This window comes from Dendrobates tinctorius, unplaced genomic scaffold (genome assembly GCF_039654945.1).
Source record: "Dendrobates tinctorius isolate UK_male_01 unplaced genomic scaffold, ASM3965494v1 ptg000030l, whole genome shotgun sequence".
Taxonomy (NCBI): domain Eukaryota; kingdom Metazoa; phylum Chordata; class Amphibia; order Anura; family Dendrobatidae; genus Dendrobates; species Dendrobates tinctorius.
In genome coordinates, this window is record NW_027361698.1 from 30,285,009 (window position 1) to 30,308,843 (window position 23,835).

A 23,835-nucleotide genomic window follows, 5' to 3' on the forward strand; every position below is an offset into this window, starting at 1 on the left:
TATATATACAAAGCTAAGACAGTAAACGGAATATTTTCCCCGGTGAAAGGTAAACCTAGCTTGTATGAGCTGCTTTATGTCTTCAATTCAATCTGCATCCTTCAATAATGTGAGCTGAGAAGCATGTTCTCATGAGAACTTTGGTGTGTGTTTGCTTGAAATTTTGTTCTAAACAGTCAGTTCATAGATTTGTCCCCCACAACATATTATGTAAAAAGACTTGAAGATTTTATAATTCTTTAATGTTGCATTATCAAACGAACATTCCTTTGACTCAAGTCAATACAAGTTCAGATAACAATTAATTCCCTTAACACAGTACAGTACAAAACCAATGTTCAAAGAGTTGAATGGAATATGGGTCAACTGTAAAAACTGCTTAAAAAGACAATGAAAAGAATAATACAGAACAGACAATATACATTTTGACATTCTGAAGGATTTGGTTAGGGCTACATAGTAAACACCCCAGCCCCAATTCATAAAGACCAACGTGTCATATGTGAGGGTGTGCTGGAATCTGATGCCCCTGATTCCTCTTAAAGCACCAATCCAGTGGTTTTTACTATTGCCCCTTTGGATTAGTACTTTAAATGTAATTCTTCTGCCACCTGTCTCATACACACCTGCTGCTGACTTCATCCTTTCCCAGTGTTGCTCTCGACGGTCTCCATCCAAAAGTGACCTGCCGGCAACTCCAGTGTTTCATGGAGCGCACCGGAGGTTAATTTTCAATACATCTCTATGAGAGCCTCGCTCTTGGTCTCATAGATTTGCATTGAGCTCTTTGAATGCAACTTTCGACTTCCGACCAGTCAGAAGTTGGTAGATGGTGAAGCCACCAGAATGTGAGTATAAAAATGGAGGCAGTGGGCTTAGGCCTGTTTCACACATCAGTTTTTCCTGTCAGTCTAAATCCGCCAAAATAGCGGAAAACGGATCCGCAGGCGGACTGTCAGAAATGGGGGCAGCGGATCGGCGGATGTACGGATCCGCTGATGGTAAAAATTTAAAGGAACCGCGCCTGGGGAAAAAGAAAAAAAAATCAATAATTAATACCGGCGGATGTAGTGGTATCCGGAAGAGAGCGGGCATCTGCGGTGAGCGATCATCTCGCGGGATGCGGGTGAGTAGCGATCGCGCGATGCGATGAGGGAGGAGATCGTGCGATGCCATGAGGGAGGAGATCGCGCAATGCCATGAGGGAGGAGATCATGCGATGCCATGAGGGAGGAGATCGCGCGATGCCATGAGGGAGGAGATTGCGCGATGCGAGAAATGGGGAGATCGGGCAGAAATGGAGGAGGCAGGTAGAGAGAGAGAGAGAGAATTTTCATCCAGCAGCGACACTTGATTCAGGGTTAAAAGGGGAAAATGCGGATCCGGACAGCAAAAAAACATTGCATGGTCCGTTCGGTGATCTCAGCGGATGCCACAATTTTGGCAGATCCGCACAAATACGGACGCAACGGACGATCATCAGTCAAAATCCGCCGATAATGAAAGTCAATGGGGAAAAAAATGGATCCGCAAATAAAAATGGCGGATCCGTTGTTTTGGCAAATCGGCGGATCTTGACTGATTGTGAAAAACTGAAGTGTGAAACAGGCCTTAGATTTAAAATTCCACTCCAACACTGAAAAAATCCCAGAAATGCTGGAGTGGTGCTTTGCTAAATCAGGTAAGACGCGAAGTGGCTTGCACCTCACGAGAAATCTTACACAAGTCAAAGACTGGAGTAACATTTGCAGAATAAGGTACATTACCACTCACCATGAATTTGATAAGAAAGAGTCGCCACACCCCATTATGACCCTGTCCTGCCCAGCACCTCCCACTTTTTTGGAGCTGGAGGAAAATGGTATGAAAATGCCAAAAGTAACAAAAAATTTTGCCTTGCTTTACACAAACATTTTGCTACTTTTCAAAAGTCTTTATGAGAGTTTTCTGCCGTAAAAGCTTTGATGAATTGGGACCCTATTCTGTATCAGCCTCAAAAAAAAAACTCCACAAAGCTGTCCTGTGTAATCGACCTAATGATCAAACGCCCGTTACAGCATGAATGATTGTCTCGCGAAACTTCACATTATCCAACATGCAGGATACAGCTAGCGGTAATTTATGGAACAATGCTCTTTTCACACATTAATACGTGAAACACTTTTCACTTATTATCCATCCCTTTTGTTCCCTAAAATGTAAACTGAATTGCTGCCTCATTCATGACAGCACACACAGATATTATTATATGAAATCAATTAAAAATAGTATTTTGGTTGAAACTAACATAATAGTAACAAAACTCAGACACCATCGTAAAGTGAATAAAGTGCCAATATTTACCCTTTTGAATGGCTTCAGAAATGCTACAGCTCTTTTTACATTTGCATTTTAGACGTTCTGTTGAGGTTTTTTCAATATTTTTGGCCCCTTTATAAATGAATAGATACAGCATCACTGTTAGGAATCCATTATAAAGGAAGACCCGTGAAAACATTAGAGAAGAGCTTAACATTGTATTGGTCCTCATACAAATATAGTATGACTCAATTATGCAATTATTTTGTGTACTGTTCAGGAAATTAATTCCACGATGTAGATTCTGGCAGCTGCACGTTAACTGTCGGCAGCTGCATGTTAACTGTCAGTTTCTCCGTGGACATTCTCCATATGCACCTTGAGGTAGTCATTCCTTGTAAACTTCTTGTGGCAAAGCTGGCACTCTGCCATAGGTCGATTAGGGTTATGAGTCAGCTTGTGTCGGATCAACATTTTTTTGAGCGAAAATGATAAGTCACAAACCTGAAAAAATAAGTAAGACATGTTATAGTTAAAGAGAATCTGTCATCAGGTTTTTCCTACTCCATCTGAGAGTAGCATGACATCGAGCCTGATTGCTGTGATGTATCACTTACTGAGCAGCTTGCTGAAGTTTTGATAAAATCACTGTTTTCCCTGTTGCATATCTACCAGTTCTCTGACTGCTGAACTCTGTATAACCCCGCTCACCACCACTGATTGGCTGCTTTCTCTGTGCATAGAAAGAAAACTGCCAAACAGTGGTGGGGGCGTGGTTATACAGAGCTTATGAATATGGAGGACTACATACACAGCAGGGTTATTAGTCCTCTAGTGAGAATCTCCTGCTCATAAAACACTGATTTTATCAAACCTACAGCAAGTAGCCCAGTAAGTGACACATTGCTAGAATCAGTGTTTCGGCTCTCAGATTAGGTGGTAAAAGCTTGGTGACAGACTCCCTTTAATATATATGAAATTTAGATTTGTAATACATTAAAAGAAAAAATAAGGTAAATATACACTTTTAAATTACAGTGATATTATTATCTCAATAAGTCATAAACTTATTTGTTGGAGGTTTTAAGTGTATTAAGATACTTAATGATCACTGTCTCCTGCAGGTTCCAGCACTCTCTCATCCTTTTCTTCATCCCTTGACGATTCTTCAGGGTTGTCAACTCACACATTGTCTTTTGTGTGGGATGGTGATCACTTTCCAATGTAAGCCTATGAGACTCAGAACGAGGGTCCATGGACTGTCATTGCAAAAGTGACTTTCGATACCCAATTTAACCCCTGAGCGAGCCAGCTAGTCTTATTTGAGGCCATGTGGTTTCAAAGGGAACTGGAGTGGCGCTGGGAACTATAGGAGTCAGTAATTAGTAAATATTTTAATGCCCATACATAACACTACACACAGATACGAAAGAGATTAGAGAATAAAAATCAATGCAGTAGAGGGGATCTATTAGTAGAAATGCCCTTTCTTTCTGTAAATCAAAGCAGAAGCCAGTAGCTCTGAATATAGTACTATATGTAAACCACTCTATAAATCAGAGGTGCACAACCTTCTCTGGTTCAAGGGCCCCTTTGTCATAATGAACCAAGCCAGGGACCGTACTAAACATTAAAGAGGTATTGCCCTCTGTGACATTTGTGACATATCGAAAGTATATACTATAAATTTCTGATAGGTACAAATTCAACTTACAGGACTCTTACCTCAAAAAATCCACACTCTAACGAAATATTCACACTACTTTTTTTTTTACAAGGATTTAGAAAAAGATTAAATCCACATCAAAAGCAACAACAAATACTTTTTGAAGCTTTGACTGATTTTAATGGGAAAAGCTCTTTCAGTGCATTCAGTCCTGTTTTTTCACATTATTTTGAACATTGTAAAAATAATATGAAGATCATTCAAAGCGCTTTTAAAGAGGTTGTCAGACATACAAAGCTATACTAAGCTAAATTCTAATGTACTTCAATTAAAAATTCTCTACCCTTCCCTAACTACACTATCTAACTGCTTTTCTTATTGTTTTTACTACTTCCTTTTTGATTATGCTTCTTTTGAGAATCCCAGTGCATGATGGCGCATTGGGGACAAAGGCAGTGGTCACCCCCTCACTGAAACAAAGCACTATCTGTGAAGCTTGTTTTAGTGGCTGGGCTAGTCCCTGCTCTGTCACTGTGCGATTTATGCATGCAGTGACGGTTAATTTGCAGTATCAGAGTATCCAGCATGCAGAGACTAGAACCTCCTCCGCAGGTGATGTCACTGAGCTCTGTTGCTGGCTAATTACTTCTGATCTGAGCCGGCAACAGAGAGCACCCTATCTTTGTGCACATCGCTAGGACTAGACCGGCCCCTGAACAGAGTGTCACTGATGACCCTTGCTTCAGGGGGTGGTCAGAAGCTGCAGCAGTGACCACAGCCTCTGACTCCTGATGACGTGTTGTTTGAGTATCTCATCATGCACTAGCATTCTCTAATGAAGTGCCAAAAAAAGGAAGCAGTACAAAAAATAAGCAAAGCACTTAGTTAGGGAAGGATAGGTTTTTTTTTAATTCAAGGGTATTAGAACTTAGTTCAGATTCTGGCATTAAATAGATAGGGATTTAGGATGGTAATTACTTTATATGTAGGACCACCCTCTTTAAAAAAAAAAATTATCTTATGCGTATTTGCAGTAAAATCCACTTCTAAATCCTTGTAAAAAAAAAACCTGTGAACATATGTCCTAAAGAGGAAGAGTTCATGCATGTGCATGGCTTTCTACAAAAGGTCTTTCTATAATAGGTGTTTTGCTTATTGCCCAATGATTCAGAACTCCCATAAGCTACAGTAGAGAGAGGCACAGACACGAAAGGCCAACTGTCTAATTAACTTACTGCTTTCGGGTTAAGGGACCCCATTCTCGTGATGTACGAGGCATTCAGAACTGTCCACACAGGGCACCATTAGTACTTGCCTGCTCCTCAGCTGCTTGCCATTGCCCTTTTGTGTGTGGCTGCTCACATATAGTTAACCTGTCAGCCAAGCATTTTTCTGTCCATATGGTTGGGGCTGGAGAATGGAACAGCGGGCCACACGTGGACCCTGGGCTGCCGGCTTTGCACCCATGATATAAGTAATACATAGTAAATAAATGCTTACATCGCATTGGAATGGTTTCTCTCCAGTGTGCGTCCTCATGTGCTCATCAAGTCCTCGCTTTTGGCTGAAAGCCTTGTTACATTCTGTGCACTGGTATGGCTTTTCCTATATTTAATGACAAGACATAACAGTCAAGTATCACAAGGCCTCATATTGTTACAGATCCTTTGTTTCTGACATTGTGGTGGTTTTATGCTCTCTCTGGGACTAATATTTCTATTCTCTCGCTTCACTTTCCTTGCATAACTGTTCCACCAAATCTTTTACAGTTCCACCAATGCTCATTATAGGAACTTTCCCCAGCCATGTTTCAATGGTATGAGCATGTGACATTACATTTGCTTTTTTAACACTCTGTAAACCATAAGTCATCAAAATAGAAAGGCAGTAATCTACACCGCTGTCTTGTCAGCTCATTATTCATGCGTACACTGGCTCATCGTCCATCATCTCATAAGCACTTCAAAATATACATCGCGCGCATTAAAAAAAGATTACGATAATTTCCTGAAATGTGAGCAATAAATGGGAAACATATATGCTTCTTATGGACCTCTCTGTGACCTGAATGGATAATACATTTAAGCAATATAATCCTCTATAATAAACAGTGCAATCTTATACAAGTTCTCTCCATGACAGATGTGAGGACTGATATGTTAAGGCAGGGAAGGTCTGACTAAGTATTGTAGCAGGGGAATGAAGCGACAAATAGAAGGGGGATGATGAAAGCAAGTGTAGTGCTCTGATGCAGTGATCATCTTATCTATCAAATTATCTTTACTTATCTTTACTTGGTAACCCTACTTCAATGAATGCAGTATAAATAGAAAAAAAAAAAATCAGTAAAAAGATAAAAGTTCTAATAGAACTAAAAGAAATATATTTATCAATTCTATACATGTAAATCTCTTTTAGGGATGAATTAGCTTTAGAAATGAGCAAAGAACACTTCAAAAGTGTAGAGGGGTCATCATTATTCTCATTTGCACATGGAAACACAAGAAACAATGGGATGAAACTGAATGGGAGACACAGATTAGATATTAGAAAAAAACTTTTTGACAGTAAAGGGAGTTTTACACATAGCGATATCGCTAGCAATATCGCTAAAACGTCACTGGTTTTGTGACGTTATAGCGATATTGCTAGCGATATCGCTATGTGTGATACTTACCTCCGACCACCTCCCCCGCTGTCCATCGCTGATTGCGCGAGATCGGGCGGCTCCATTTCTCGTCATCTGCTTCCTGCTGTGTGAGACGAGCGACGCTGGACGCGGGCGGGAGGACGCCAGGATCGCTGTGTGTGAAAGGTGAGTATCGTGCGCTGCGTCGCTGCTGCATCGCTGCGAGGTCTGCCTCTGTGACAGCTCACTAGTGATCATTTAGCGATGCACCAGCGATCCTGACCGGGTCGTATCGCCGGTCGGATGGCTGGTGCATCGCTAAATGTAGAAGGGCCTTTACAGTGATCAATGAGTGGAACAGGCTGCCACCAGAGGTGATGAGTTCTCCTTCAATGGAAGCCTTCAGAGGCTAGACAGACATCTGTCTGAGATGGTTTAGTGAATCCTGCTTTGAGCAGGGGGTTGCACCAGATTCCAACTCTACCATTCTATGATTCTATTAAATTTAATATAGATCTTCACATACACATAAGACTACGTAGGACACCCTACCAGCTCTGGCAAAAAGTAAGAGACCACTTTCAAATGTTCAGTTTGTCTGATTTTTCTCTTTATAGGTATATTTTTGAGTAAAATGTAAATTGTTCTTTTAGTCTATAAACTTCTGACAACATGTCTCCGAATTTCCAAGGAATAAATTTAGTATTTTTTTTTCTGACAAAGAAAAATGGACAAAATTAAAAACTGTGCTTTCAGACCTCAAATAATGCAAAGAAAACAAGTTCATAATCATTTAGAAACAACAATACTAATGTTTTAACTCAGGAAGAGTTCAGAAATCAATTTTTTGTAGAATAATCATGATTTTTAATCACAGCTTTCATGCGTCTTGGCATGCTTTCCACCAGTCTTTCACACTGCTTTTGGCGCAAAAGTTTAAGCAGTTCTTTGTTTGATGGCTTGTGACTATCCATCATCCCCTTGATTACATTCCAGAGGTTTTCAATGGGGTTCAGGTCTGGAGAATGGGCTGCCCATGACAGGGTTTTGATGTGATGGTCTCTTAATTTTTACCAGAGCTGTATATGTGCTGGGGCACTTGTCTAAAAAAACACATGTATAAAATGTAACAAACACAAAAATATTTCTATAACCAATAACATTTATTACCAGAGGATAGGTGATAAATGTATGACCGGCACTACCAATCACAAAAATGGGTGTCCTATGTCACCTGTTTGAACACAGCACTACTGCACATTTGATTAGGACCATCCTGATTTTTGAACAACTTGATGCTGGTGGGATGACTTTTATGCCTTTCGTGATCAAAAATTTATAAAGAGAATGAGAGAAAATCGGATCGCACTAACGTGACACTCGGGTCACCCTCTGACAGAGTTTGAGCCGAGTGTTATTAGCATAATCGGCCTGATTCTCTCACATGACAGAATATACAACAGTGTGAGCGACCCTTACTCTGTGGGTCAGCTTGATTATGGATACTACACGATTATAGCTTTATTAATGCTCCTCTACTTTTATACAATATTTATCCTGAATAAAAACCATTTCTTTTTGTGCCACTATATTCTGAGTGCCATGAGTTTAAGGGTGTGTGCACACGCTGCGGATTCTGCTGCGGATTGATCCACGCGGATTTTGCAAAATCCGCAGATAAATCCGCAGGTCAAAAGACCTCCAGTTTATCTGCGGTTTTGCCCTGCAGTTTATCATCTCTTCAAAGGAGGAGATGGTAAACCGCTGCGGAATCCGCAAAAAGAATTGACATGTCAATTCTTTCTGTGGTTTAGAAACCGCAGATAATCCACGGGGAAAAATCCGCAGCATCTGCACTGCGGTTTCCATTTCCCATTGGGAATAATGGTACTGTACACCGCAGCAGAATCTGCTGTGGATCCTCAGGGCCAAATCCGCTGTGGATTCGCAGCAGAATCCGCAGCGTGTGCACACACCCTAACATTTTTCCATCAATGGAGCTTTGATTTTGTGTGATAAGTTTTAGTGGTATTATTTTCTGGTACATAGAACTATTTCATCAATTCTATTACCGTTTTTTGGAGGTGGATTGTACAAAAAACAATTATGGAGTTTTGTAAAAAAAAAAATAGACATTGTTCACTATTCTGATGAATTGACATTTTACCTTAATCTGTAGTTCAATACAATGATAACATACAGCTTACATTGGTTTCTTTAAGTTTTACCACTCTCACGGAAAAAAAATCATATGGGGGTTCGTTATATTATATACATATAGACCAATACATTTTTTTTTACTTTTCCACAGAGTTTTGTAAGGGCTTATTTTTTGTGGAACATGCGTTCATTTTCATTAGTGCCAATTTTTGCTACAAACAACTTTTTGATCACTTTTATTACATTTATTGTGAAGCTATTTGAACAAAATCCAGCAATTCTAGTATTATTTTTGTACTTTTTTCTTACGATGTCCACCATACAGAATGAATAATGATGTAGTTTTATGGTATGGGTCAGTTTGACTATATTGATATTTAATTTATATATTTTTTGCTGCACTTAGACTTCCTTGCATTTATGAAGATCAACATTGCCCTTTTCTTTGTGTCCTCAATTGGAGCCAATCAAATGCCTCCCTGAATGCATTGCATGATTTCCGTTATCATGCCATGCCATCAGGGAGGCATCTGGTTGGCTCCAATTTTTTTTTTGCAACAGGACGACCGCAAGCATATAGTCAAGCTAATTATATCGGTTGTCCAGGTTTGGGATTAAAGTCTGAAGTTATTCTATGTGACTGCAGACTTCTGAATCCTTACAGTGCAGGCACAGCATTCTGTCAGGATTCTTTAGCGCCAGTGGCGAGAATGGGTGGTAACGTGACCGCAACTATGCTGTTGTACACTTCCGGCCACATGTCTACTAGATATGTGCGGCCTCTGTCAATGCAAGTGAATTAAGTGAGGCCAAGCACATCTAATAGGCATGTGATGGCAAGAATGCAAATAATTTACTCTGGCAACAGAGAACCCTGTGAGGGTTCAAAACGCTGCAGTCACAAAGAGTGACTGCAGAGATTGATACCTGGACAACCCCTGTAAGAACTATCTTCACTGTAAAAAAGAACAAGAAATCCTGAAATTGATGATATTGCCTCCATAAAGCCTTGATCTCAACATCTCATCAATATTGTCTGGAATTTCATGAAGAGAAAAAAGATTTGTGCAATTCAACATCCACAGAAGATCTGTGGTTAGTTCTTCTAGATGTTTGGAACAACTTCTCTGCAGAGTTCCTTCAAAAACACAGGTGTTCCCAGAAGAATTAATAATTGAAGAATTGACGGCCAAAGGTGGTCACACCAAGTATCGACTTAAATTAGGGCTCGTGCAGACAATTGTATTTTCAGCCTGAGAACAATCTGACAAAATATCAGATCTTACTCGGACCAATGTTCTATGGGTTATGTACATGTCCAATTTTGCAGCATTCAGACTTATGTCACTAAATCGGATCGCTCTTGACCATGCAAGTCAATGGGTCTGTCAAAAAATGGACCATGCTCGGATGATATCCGAGTGCGGACAATTTTCACCGACTGACAGAATGGAGAAGATATATCATTTTTTTTCCATCTTCCCCACATCCAAGAAAATCAAATCACACGGTGATTAAACTCTGATCTGAGTGTGATCAGAGTTTGATTAGCATAACCAGTGCAATTCTCTCGGAGGAGAGAATATTTGGCTGTGTGACCCTAGCCTTAGATTTCGCTTTTGTTTATTCATTTTGTTAATTGTTAAAAACAAACTACCTTATTAACCCATTTGTTTTTGAAAACATTCTTACTTTGCAGAATTTTATCGACAACTACCCATAATGTATGAACAGTACCATATATCCTTTTTTCGCAATCATGTCCTGACAGCTATCACTTTTTCAGTTTTTTATTTATAAAGATGTATGAGGTTTTGTTTTTTTTGCCTTACAAACTGCAGAATTTATTGGTTCCATTTTGGATTTTAGGACATGTACAACTTTGTGATCACTTTTAATTTTTTTGTTCATTTATTGTGGTGAAGATGGACAAAAATATCAATTGTGGAATTGTGCTTTCAAAATTTTTTGCAACCTTCACTGTGCGAGATAAATAATAATTGTTATGATTTCAGTGATACCAAATATTCAATGTTTTTAAGACACTTTTTTCCAGATTAAAACACTTTTTTTGTTTGCAACATTGGGTTTTTGGGGGAAGTTGTTTTGTTTTTGATTTCTTTTAAACACAAGAATTTTTTTTACAATATCTGCTAGTCCCTCAAGGAGACTTTGACACTCAATCTTATGATCACATAGTAATACACAACACTACCTTAGCAGTCCTGTGTATTACACTATCTTCTCAGTGATTGACTGACAGCTTATCAGTCTCAGGCAGGATCGGATTGATTATACTGTACGGCAGTATTGTCAGGCCTCAGATTGCGATAGTAACCCATCGGTTCCCCATGATCGCGCTGCAGGGGTGCCGATGGGCTGACAGAGTTAGTACCTTCCCTCTCTGTCAGACTTCTCTATTGACTATTGACAGTGGCATATTAGTGGTTCGACTGGTTCAACCACACAGGCAGATCTCACCAGCAACGTAGCAGCAGTCGGCGGTCGTTACTTAACTGTCAGACGAGGCGATGAAGACGTCCTCCCGCCCACATCCACGCGTCGCTCGTCGCCACAGCAGGAAGCCCAGCAGGAAGCAGATGACGAGAAACGGCCCAGGACGTTCTCGCGCGATCAGTGATAACCAGCGGGGGAGCGGTCGGAGGTAAGTATCAGACACAGCGATATGCTAGCAATATCGCTGCTGCGTCACAAAACCACCAGTGACGTTATAGCGATATTGCTAGCGATATCGCTTAGTGTGACGGGGCCTTTAGAGCAGTAGCCAGGCAGTGCCTATCAGTCAGGCTCCTGAAGTTGATCGCATCAGTAGATAAGCTGTGCAATCAGCATGATGTGTATATCCATCATAGAGCACAATCTGACATGTCCTCCTGATGGATATATACATCACATAGTGCCAAGGGGTTAATATTCAAAAATGATCACTTGTGCTAAAGGAAACAGAGGGCTCCCATTGTTTTATCGGGTCTGTTTAGGGTCTGTAAAGTGTCAGTTCCACTATGTGACTATAAAACAGACACAAAATGCAAACCAGACAGACCCCTCTGCTCCCCTTTGCATGTTATGCAAATGCAACAGATCCAATAAACAGAACAGAAAAACAGTTAAAATGTGAACATAGCCGTATATCGAATTGCTTTCGTTCACAGCAGTCATACAACCTGAGGTCAGCTTATTTCGACTGTGGACAAACATAATTTTATAATGCTTTGAATTAGAATCTATATAGATTTTTCAGACATAAGTGCACTTCAGCCTTGCATTTAACTATGATGATGCTGATGATTATTTTTAGTTATATATAATTACTGTAGAATTATAATGGCTGATGTTAATATGTACACTATGTATCAACCAAATCAATGGCATTTCTCCAATCCTGGCGTAACTATGAATTAACTATGCATTCAATACATAAAGTAGAAATACACTTTTTTTATATAATATGTCAGAAAACATTATTGGATATGTCTAGACCCTAAATAAAACTAGTTCACAGAAGGCAGGAACAGAACTAATGATTTTTGTTTTCCTTGGAAATGGAGGTGATGTATTTTCCCTTGTTGGCACAGGACAGAACTCATCGCTGAAAAAACATGGAGTGCAGTTTTACAGCTTATTAGGACTGACCAAGGGAACACGTTTCCTTACAACTAGTTTATGTTTCCACACCGATCTCTAGATCCCTGAAGGGTTTAAAGCTTCCTTCCTTGTCTCTGCTCTCAAAAGTCACACAGATGGGATACTGTCTCCTACAATCATTCTCTTTATTGGAGCACATGACAAAATACATGTCAAATATATCTTAATTCATGAAGTCAAAATATTAGCATTAATATGGTCTGGACAGACGTGTAATCAATTTCTGGCAGATCTGCTATTTTTTTTCTGCAGGAATGTGGAATTTTAGCTGAATAAATAGAAAATTCAACCTTGCATATTGATGTGCACAGCAAAGTTTGTTCTTTTTATTAGCTCACTAAAAGTTGGGGAGTATTGTATACCAAGCCACTGGAGATGAACAACTGGATTCTCAGGATCCCGGTCCAACAGCCACAGTACTGTGCATTACAGGGCTCCTGTCCGGTGGCCACAGAATATGGATGTGGCTGCTGGACCATAAAATACAAATTTATTTGCTCATCTGTACAAGCCACAATTCCAATGTTTAATCTTTCACATACAAAAGTGAGATAAATATTAGAAAAGAGCAGTTGCAAGTTGATTTCTTGAGATTCTCCACTCTTGGTGAGAATGATTAGAGAGGATTGCAAAGAAAGAAATAGCTGGTGCCAATTCACACACTGCTGAAACTTACATCAGCCAGATATCAGGCTTATGATGTCAGGTGTAACCGTGCGGGCTTCCATATGATGCCTTACAGCTATCACATGTCATAGTATAGCGCTAGGTTCGAACCACAGACCCTGAATGACCTTTTATCCGGGCCCCCGGCTCAGATTCCCAGAGACCACAGTGCTTGGGCCGGCAGCTGTATTTTGATGGCTGTTGGCCCTTTAATTTCTTCTTGCTCTATTAGCATGGGCACGCAGTGTTCACCACTGAACGCTGAGGCGCATGCAACTAAAGATTAGATCCTTACACCAGTGTTAGGGTGTACTTTGTGGGTGGCGTTAGTGCACAATTTGTACGGCCCCCGAAGGATGGTGTAAATATCTAAATGGCCCTTAGCAGAAAAAAATTCCCCACTGCTGGTATAGTGCAACTAATCAGGTGGAACTATCACAGGGAGTATTAGATGAGGGCATGAAAAGCACCAATTATTTTAGGATTTTGCAGAACAGGAATAGAAGGTCAAAGCACTCAGCTCATTGCAAACAGGGATAGAAAAAAGCCTAAATCGGATTGTGATTTATCATAGTTGAGCTGAAACACATTGAAATTGGGAGAGCTAGTCTTAGACCTCATCCATACATCTATGTTTACACATGATTGTGAAATAATGGTGCCGTTGTCATCAATGTTGTGTATCAGTGTGTCATCAGTGTGTTCTTTTTTACCATGAGTGTCATCAGTGTTTTCATTGATAAATACATAAATAAAATACAAGCTTCTTCTATCCTTTCCAGAGATAGACTCGGACAGCATCCGTGTGTTATACATGTTTTTCCTGGACCCATAGACTTGTATTGGCCCTTTTCATCCTTGATGCTGGAAAAAAACAGACATCTATGTGTTTTGCCTGGATACATGAGCCATGGAAAACACAGACATATGAACAGTAGCATGGATTATAACGGGTACGCGTTGTATCTGTGAAGAAAGCATGGACGTCTAAATGAGGCCTTAGTCTGTGAATAATAATGCAAAGATTCAAGTGACAGGAAGGTCCTGGACCGCTATGATCAGCATGACTATCAAACGATTAATCTGTGACATATTGAAGTACAGCAGCTTAATAACACAAGTGTATTTTTATTCTTAACACACTGCAAAGAAGAAGGGCAAATTAATACCCATCTGTCCTAACTTTGCTGCTGAAACCAAAGTTTGCATGTCAGAGAAAGTGTGCTTCCTAGCTTGAGAGATGGACAGCTACATAAGCTACATATTATTGAATTTTTTTTGTACTATTAGGGTATGTGCACACACGTTGCGGATTTGACTGCAGATCCCCAGCGGATTTGGCCCTGCAGATCCGCAGCAGCTTTCCATGCTGTGTACAGTACCATGTAAACCTATGGAAAACAAAATCCGCTGCGCACATGCTGCGGAAAATTCTGCGCAGATTTGCAGCGGTTTATTTTCCGCAGCATGTCAAGTCTTTGTGCGGAATCCGCAGCGTTTTACACCTCTTCCATTATAGGAATCCACAGGTGTAAAAACGCAGGCGAAATCCGCACAAAAACTGCAGAAAATCCACAGGAAATCTGCAATAAATCCGCAGGTAAAACGCATGTCGTTTTACCTGCGGATTCAGCAAAATCCGCGCTGAAAAATCTGCAGCCAAATCCGCAATGTGTGCACATACCCTTATTATTATTATTATTAACAACATTATTACTATAATTAATAATTATTTTAATTATTATTATTATTATTAATAACAACAAAACAAAAATCTCAACATTCCAGAAATGTAAAGGGAATATGTCATCGGATTTCCAGTCCTTTTAGTAAAGGGGCAAAGCAGCAACTATTAGTCTTTTACAAGACCATCGATACCTTACCATCACGTCTCGAGGTTGTCAAATGAGTTAACAAAAAGAGCTCTCTCCCTCTTTTAACCATATAAATACCACTGTTACTTTTGACAGCGCATCTAAAGTGTTAAATGCTAACACCAAGTGTGCCCTTACCAAAAGGATGTCAGCTGTAGTTGAAACCTATTCATTGGGAAGTGCTATATACTTATTCATCAAAGCTATAAAAAGGCAGCATTTAGAAATAAGAACCATTAGTGACCATAGTGAAAGCACGTACTAGCCATTATCCGTGGTCATTAAGGGGAAATGTGCAATCAGTAAATTTTTATGTTGTCAGATAGATCAAATGACTATTTGCAGTTATTGTACATTTTGCTAGTCAATCTATCAACAACCTGCAACAGAAAAAAAGGAATTGTTAATATCACATTAACTTTTTGAACCTTAAAAGAAATAATGGATACGTTCAGTATTAGGTGTGAAGCTTCTTTACTGAAAAAATATATATCCATCCAAAATAGATATCTTCCATCTCTGCGCTTATGCTTATAAACAAGTAATTATAATGAATATGTTGTATTTTAGCCATATGCTTTCTCCATCCCAAACATTCTTGCATAGATAAGACACCAATTGAAATAACACAGTAGCACAACAGCAGGGATTTTTTGAAATGACTGCTGAAAGCTATAGAATATACACCAGCAAATTCACTTCCTAAATAAACATTCTCATGACATAAACTCGATTAGCTATTTACTCTAGGAGAAAACATCAGATATTTAGAGAGCATGGAAAGTTTTGTTCATTGACAGGACACATTTAATATATGGTATGATTCAAATCCATAAGTATTCAACCATTTTTTTTCTTAGGGTCCCGTTACATTTAGTGATGCACCAGCAATCCCGACAACGATATGACGCGGTCAGGATCGCTGGTGCATCGCTAAGTGGTCGCTAGTGAGCTGCCACACAGGCAGATCTCACCAGCGACGAAGCAGCCCATCAGCGGTCGTTACTTACCTGTCACGCGCAGCGAGGTTGACGTCTTCCGCCCACATCCATGGAGTCGCTCGTCGGTGCCAGCAGGAAGCCGACGACGAGAAATGGACCAGGACGATCTTGCGCGATCAACGATATCCAGCGGGGAGCCGGGTCGGAGGTAAGTGTCACATGTAGCGAGATCACTAGTGATATCGCTGCTGCGTCACAAAATCGGTGACGCTTTAGTGATATAGCTAGCAATCTCGCAATGTGTTTCGCAATGGGCTTTAGATGGTTACATTGCTGTCGGCTCTAAGAGAATAACCCAAAACATCAAATTTTCATTTGTAATTTCTCGAAAATAAGCCGTCTCACTTCAGATATTGAGGGCATAATTTTACATGTGAAAATCACTAATTAACACTGCACCATTTTGTCTTCTGTAAGCTCTTTTAGCTTTTCTAGAAGCTCTCTGTATGGCCACTGACTTCCAGAAAAAGTCAAGCCAAATCAACAAGTGCTGCAGTGATTCACAGCAATGGCCTATAGTTACATTGGTCAGATCTCCAATGAGTTGATATTGGTTTATAAACAGGTTGTCACTGTCTCCCTATCTCACACTTGCCATACCTAATTGCTGGTTTTATAGCTTTAGCTGTGAGGATTAGAGATGAGCGACTTTGCCTTTTTTAGGGTCGCAAAAGTCGAGTCAAACGAAATCGGCCGACTATAGGGAAAAGTCGGAGGCCAACTGAAACACGAAACCCAATGCAATTCATTGGGGAAGCAAAGTCGGCAGGGAGTGGAGGACAGTAAACACACTTACAGTGCCCATTTCAATGCCAAAAACATCAATTCTTATTACTGAAGCTTGTCAACCTTAATTTACTTCATAATAATAGTTACGCATTGAAAACTGGGGGTTATTTGGCTAAAGTTGTGGGGGGGTAGGGCTGGCTCCAGGTTTTCGTGTGCCCTGGGCCAAAGAGAGTCAGTGCGCCCCTTTAACACATACCACAACTCGTGATGCTCCGATATAGCACAGAAATATAGATATAGTACAATGACAAATACTTCACTGCTTAAATGACATGACTGATCTATTTTAAATTGTACAATAGCTCAAAAAAAGACAGTATATTACTCCATACAGTGTTATGGCCACCACATTGTGTGCTATACCGAATAATGAGCCCCATATATTTCTCCATACAGAATAATTGGTCACATATAATTTTCCATACAGTATATGATGAGCTCCACATAATGCTACAGTATATGATGGTCCCCATGGACGATGCTCCAGTGTGTTATGGGCCCAAATACTGTAATGCTCCATATATAATGGGCCCCATTTCTAATGCTCCAGTGTATAATGTATATAGATGCTGCTCCAGTGTCTGATCTGCCCCATTTAGAATGTTCCAGTATATGATGGGCTCCATGGATGATGCTTCAGTGTCTTATGGGCCCAAATAATGCTCTATATATAATGGGCTCCATTTCTAAAGGTCCAGTGTATAATGGGCCCCGTAAATGCTGCTCCAGTGTCTGATGTCCCCCATTTGGAATGCTCCAGTATATGATGGGCCTCATGGATGATGCTCCAGTGTCTTATGGGCCCCAATAATGCTCCATATATAATGGGCTCCATTTCTAATGCTCCATTGAAAATGAGCACCGTAAATGCTGCTCCAGTGTATGATGTCCCACATTTGAGATGCTCCAGTATATGATGGGCCCCATTTTTAATGAACACAGGCATGGTATGTGAAAAGAGCTCCATGGAGTAATCTGAAGTGTGTGCTGCCGCATCCTTCACTTTTGGTGTGGGTGAAGGACACAAGAAAAGGGGATGCTCCTGACCAGAAGCCTGCACTGACAACTCAGTGCTTGCATTTTTGGAAACTTCAGAAGAGGAGGTGATAGAACTGGAGGCTGTTTCAGCAATGTAAGCCACAAACAGTTCCTGATGCTCCGGCTTTAAAAGCAGTCTTAAAAGGAGCCTTACGGGCTTTCCGGAGCTACACCATGAAGCAGGCTCAACACCTCCTGCCTTAGCTGCTATTGTGTTTTTGGCACTACCAGCAGATGCACCACCACCATCAGTAACAGGTGGCCCCCCATGCCCACGTCCTCTTCCACCATACTTCCTCATGTTTTGGAAAATGGACCCAAATACCAGCAGATATATGGTACTGTATCAGAAGCGTACAGCTCTATACAGTCTAGGGATAACAGTAAATCTCCATATATATTTCATGAGTCATACATAGTGTTGAGCGATACCGTTCGATACCCAAAAATATCGTATCGGATGGTATCGCCCGATACGAAAAAAATATCGGGTATCGCCGATTCCGATACCGGAAGTCCCATTCAAATCAATGGGACTTCCGGTATCGGAATTAAAAAAGCCCTTTATTTCCTTGTTGGCTAATTCTACATAATTGAAAACAAATAAGAATCATGTAGAATGTATTGTGGGAGGTGGAGGAGATATTAAAAGCATAGTGGTTTATTCAAATCACATGGCATAGCATTAATTCCAATTTTTTTTTTCAATACGTTCGGAGTTAAAAAGATATTGACTATGTTAACCTTTTTTATATTTTGTCAGATATGTACTGTATGTTTCACAACTTCCATGCTCTTCACCTTCTTTTGTACTTCTCCCACACTTTCTCCTTCATGATCCGCAGCAGTAGCATTTTTTTCATCAACTTTTTCTTCACCTTATTCATCTTCTTCTTCTTCATCTTCTTCCCATTAATTTTTTTTTCCATTCTTCATATTCTTCTTATTCAGCTATTATTAATTTTAATATGCTATTTCTTCATCTTCTTCCTATTCTTCTTTGTCTTCATTTTCTTATGGTGACAGGCATTCCTGTAGTACTTATCTATAAAAGTTATAAGATTACACCTTACGTTCTGCCTGTCACTAAAGATTTACAACAGGATTTGTCCGCGTTCAGTTTGGCCTGCAGCAGCAGGCATTTTCCAGGGGCACCACGAGGAGGAATGGACTCACCCCCATTTACTGCTTAGTCTTCTTCTGCTTATAATTTTGATTTCTTCTATGCTGATTTTTAGTCTTATGCTTAATGTTCTTCTGCTTTCTGTTCTTCTGCTTTTGCTTCTTCTGCTTCTTGTTCTTCTGTCTTTTGTTCTGTATCTTGGTGGTTGTCTTCATGTTCTTTGTCCTCTTGGTCTTATTATTTAGGGTCATATTTCTGGTCTTCTTTGGTGTGGTCTTCAGGGTCGTCATCATCAGGGTCGTCGTCATGGAGATCAATAAGGATTACCAAAGACAATTTCAAAAAGCTTGATCTTGGAAATGTAGCAGAAGGTACAAGAAGGCTGAGAAACTGGCGAGAACCAGCAGACAGTGCTGGCACCCGGATGGGTAGCAGAAGGAACAAGAGCCAATGGCACTACTGAGGACCAACTGACGGTGCTGGACCACGGTTACTAAGCAGAAGGTACCTGTGCTAAAAAGCACTACCAAGGACCACCTGACGGTGCTGGACCTCGGATACCGAGATGGAGGCACCTAGGCCAAAGGCTGTGGCGAGAACCAGCAGACAGTGCTGGCACCCGGATGGGTAGCAGAAGGAACAAGAGCCAATGGCACTACCGAGGACCAACTGACGGTGCTGGACCACGTTTACTAAGCAGAAGGTACCTGTGCTAAAAAGCACTACCAAGGACCAGCTGACGGTGCTGGACCTCGGATACCGAGATGGAGGCACCTAGGCCAAAGGCTGTGGCGAGAACCAGCAGACAGTGCTGGCACCCGGATGGGTAGCAGAAGGAACAAGAGCCAATGGCACTACCGAGGACCAACTGACGGTGCTGTACCACGTTTACTAAGCAGAAGGTACCTGTGCTAAAAAGCACTACCAAGGACCACCTGACGGTGCTGGACCTCGGATACCGAGATGGAGGCACCTAGGCCAAAGGCTGTGGCGAGAACCAGCAGACAGTGCTGGCACCCGGATGGGTAGCAGAAGGAACAAGAGCCAATGGCACTACCGAGGACCAACTGACGGTGCTGGACCACGTTTACTAAGCAGAAGGTACCTGTGCTAAAAAGCACTACCAAGGACCAGCTGACGGTGCTGGACCTCGGATACCGAGATGGAGGCACCTAGGTCAAAGGCTGTGGCGAGAACCAGCAGACAGTGCTGGCACCCGGATGGGTAGCAGAAGGAACAAGAGCCAATGGCACTACCGAGGACCAACTGACGTGCTGGACCACGGTTACTAGGCAGAAGGTACCTGTGCTAAAAAGCACTACCAAGGACCAGCTGACGGTGCTGGACTTCGGATACCGAGATGGAGGCACCTAGGCCAAAGGCTCTGCCGAGAACCAGCAGACAGTGCTGGAACCCGGGTGGGTAGCAGAAGGTACCCATTCAAAGCAAAGTAGCCAGGCCGCAAGCCGGCCGCAGTTACCGAAACCCACAGTCACCGAAACCCACAGTCCTACAGGGGTCCATGTCCCATTGGCACTATGGATCCAGCCTTCAGTGCCAGTTCCCACAGCCCACATAGGAGTCATCTAAACTGCAGGCACCGTAGAGTCGGCTAACCCGGCTGCAAGATGACAGGACAACGGATTGGTGGCATAGTGACCTTGACACTACCCGGAAACAGCAGGCGTGCTGAAAACAGGCTGGGCAACAGGGAGTACCCGTGCCAAAGACACTGCCGAGAACCAGCTGACGGTGCTGGAACCCAGATGGGTAGCAAAAGCTACAAGAGCCAATGGCACTACCGAGGAACAGCTGACGGTGCTGGACCACGGTTACTAGGCAGAAGGTACCTGTGCTAAAAAGCACTACCAAGGACCAGCTGACGGTGCTGGACTTCGGATACCGAGATGGAGGCACCTAGGCCAAAGGCTCTGCCGAGAACTAGCAGACAGTGCTGGAACCCGGGTGGGTAGCAGAAGGTACCCATTCAAAGCAAAGTAGCCAGGCCGCAAGCCGGCCGCAGTTACCGAAACCCACAGTCCTACAGGGGGTCCATGTCCCATTGGCACTACGGATCCAGCCTTCAGTGCCAGTTCCCGCAGCCCACATAGGAGTCATCTAAACTGCAGGCACCATAGAGTCGGCTAACCCGGCCGCAAGACGACAGGACAACGGATTGGTGGCATAGTGACCTTGACACTACCCGGAAACAGCAGGCGTGCTGAAAACAGGCTGGGCAACAGGGAGTACCCGTGCCAAAGACACTGCCGAGCACCAACTGGCATTGTTGGAGCCCAGGGACAATCATGGTGTAGGCCGAGGCCTACTTGGTGGTAGTTTTAGATTGTTTGTAGGCTACAACAGACTGTCAACGTGCTCCAATTAGGCATCTGTCTCCACTCTGTTTCCAGGATTTCACGTGACCACCAACACCGCCAGTTTATGCGTACAGTAGCCGTCTGCCCAATCCACACGTGTTCCTGTGTTACTGGTGTTCTGTAATGTCAGCAGATCCCCTGATGTTTGTCTGCCAATGTCTCCTGCTCTGTCCACATTCCCACCACTTGCAGTGGGAAGGTGGACAGCGCAGGAGACAGTGCCGGACACACATTGGGGGATCAGCTCACGTTACAGAACACCAGGAACACAGGAACACGTGTGGAATGCGTGGACGGCAACTGTGAGCAGGAACTGGCGGTGTTGGAGGTCAGGGGAAATACTAGAGACAGAGTGGAGACAGAGGCCAAATCAGAGAATGTTTAAATCTGAAGTAGTTACAATTTGGAGGCAGCAGCAGTTTGCCCTCCACACAGCAGGGGATCAGCTGACGTTACCGAACCCCACTTTCACATGAACGAGTGTGTTTTTCCGTGTGGACAGCACTTCCGAGCACCAACTAGCATTGTTGGAACCCAGGGACAATCAGGGTGCAGGCCGAGGCCTACTAGGAGCCAGGTGTAAAGCTGAGGTATTTTGAATTTGGAGGCAGCAGCAGTTTGCCCTCCACACAGCAGGGGATCAGCTGACGTTACCGAACCCCACTTTCACATGAACGAGTGTGTTTTTCTGTGTGGACAGCACTTCCGAGCAACAACTGACTATGTTGGAGCCCAGGGATAGTCATTTTGCAGGCTGAGGCCTACTTGGAGGCAGCTTAAGATAAGACGTTGTTTGACTTTGGAAGGAGCAGGACACTTTGCCCTCCACACAGCAGGGGATCAGCTGACGTTACTGACCCCCACTTTCACATGAACGAGTGTGTTTTTCTGTGTGGACAGCACTTCCGAGCACCAACTGGCGTTGTTGGAGCCCAGGGACAATCAGGGTGCAGGCCGAGGCCTACTAGGAGCCAGGTGTAAAGCTGTAGTATTTTGAATTTGGAGGCAGCAGCAGTTTGCCGTACACACAGCAGGGGATCAGCTGACGTTACCGAACCCCACTTATACATGAGCGAGTGTTTTGTCTGTGCGGACAGCACTTCTGAGCACCAACTGGCGGTGTCGGAGCCCAGGGAAAATCAGGTAGTAGGCCGAGGCCTACTTGGAGCCAGGTGTAAATCTGAGGTTGTTTGACTGTGGAGGGAGCAGGACACTTTGCCGTACACACAGCAGGGGATCAGCTGACGTTACCGAACCCCACTTACACATGAGCGAGTGTTTTGTCTGTGCGGACAGCACTTCTGAGCACCAACTGGCGGTGTCAGAGCCCAGGGAAAATCAAGTAGTAGGCCGAGGCCTACTTGGAGCCAGGTGTAAATCTGATGTTGTTTGACTGTGGAGGGAGCAGGACACTTTGCCGTACACACAGCAGGGGATCAGCTGACATTACCGAACCCCACTTACACATGAGCGAGTGTTTTGTCTGTGCGGACAGCACTTCTGAGCCCAACTGGCGGTGTCGGAGCCCAGGGAAAATCAGGTAGTAGGCCGAGGCCTACTTGGTGGCAGTTTGCGATTGTTTCTAGACTACTACTAACTGTCAACGTACTCCAATTAGGCCTCTGTCTTCACTCTGTTTCGAGTATTTCCTCTGGCTTCCAACCACGCCAGTTGCTGCTCTGAAATGCCGTCTGCACAACCCACACTTGTTCCTGTGTTACCGGGGTTCTGTAACACCAGCTTCTCCCTAGAAGTGAGTCAGGCAATGTCTCCTGCTCTGTCCACATTTCCACTACAAGTAGTGGGAATGTAGACAAAGCAGGAGACATTGCCATGCTCACTCTGGAGATGAGCATATGTTACAGGACCCAGGTAACACAGGAACAAGTGTGTATTGTGCAGACGGCACTTGAGAGCAGAAACAGGCGGTGTTGTAGGCCGGAGGAAATACTCAAAACAGAGTGGAGACAGAGGGCAAATCAGAGAACATATTAAATCAGAGGTAGTCAGAAGTTGTAGGCAGCAGGAGAGTTTGCCGTACACACAGCAGGGGATCAGCTGACGTTACCGAACCCCACTTACACATGAGCGAGTGTTTTGTCTGTGCGCACAGCACTTCTGAGCACCAACTGGCGGTGTCGGAGCCCAGGGAAAATCAGGTAGTAGGCCGAGGCCTACTTGGAGCCTGGTGTAAATCTGAGGTTGTTTGACTGTGGAGGGAGCAGGACACTTTGCCATACACACAGCAGGGGATCAGCTGACGTTACCGAACCCCACTTACACATGAGCGAGTGTTTTGTCTGTGCGGACAGCACTTCTGAGCAACAACGGGCATTGCTGTAGCCCAGGAAATAAAGTTCAGGTCATAGAAACATGAACACAACAGGAGACCTGGATCCTGTTGCCAGCCAATTATTTATTCTGGAAGAGGACTGGCAAATTCAGGTGAGATCCAGGCCTTGTTCATTTTCACAAAAGTAAGCCGGTCAACATTATCGGCGGATAGTCGCGTGCGATGGTCTGCTACCACACCACCTGCAGCACTAA

The 23,835-nt window shown here is 42.8% G+C and overlaps 1 protein-coding gene across 1 annotated transcript in view; it reads right to left on the minus strand.

The window, feature by feature from the left end:
• Nucleotides 1-220: 220 nt before the first annotated feature.
• PRDM5 (PR/SET domain 5) overlaps nt 221-23,835 on the minus strand; it is a 462,601-nt gene continuing 438,986 nt past the window's right edge. Inside the window, exons 16-17 of the mRNA XM_073571995.1 lie at nt 5,465-5,569; nt 221-2,802 (exon numbers count right to left, since the gene is read on the minus strand). Coding sequence (XP_073428096.1) covers nt 2,638-2,802; nt 5,465-5,569 — 270 coding nt within the window. The 3' untranslated portion in view covers nt 221-2,637. The remainder of the gene's footprint in view (nt 2,803-5,464; nt 5,570-23,835) is intronic.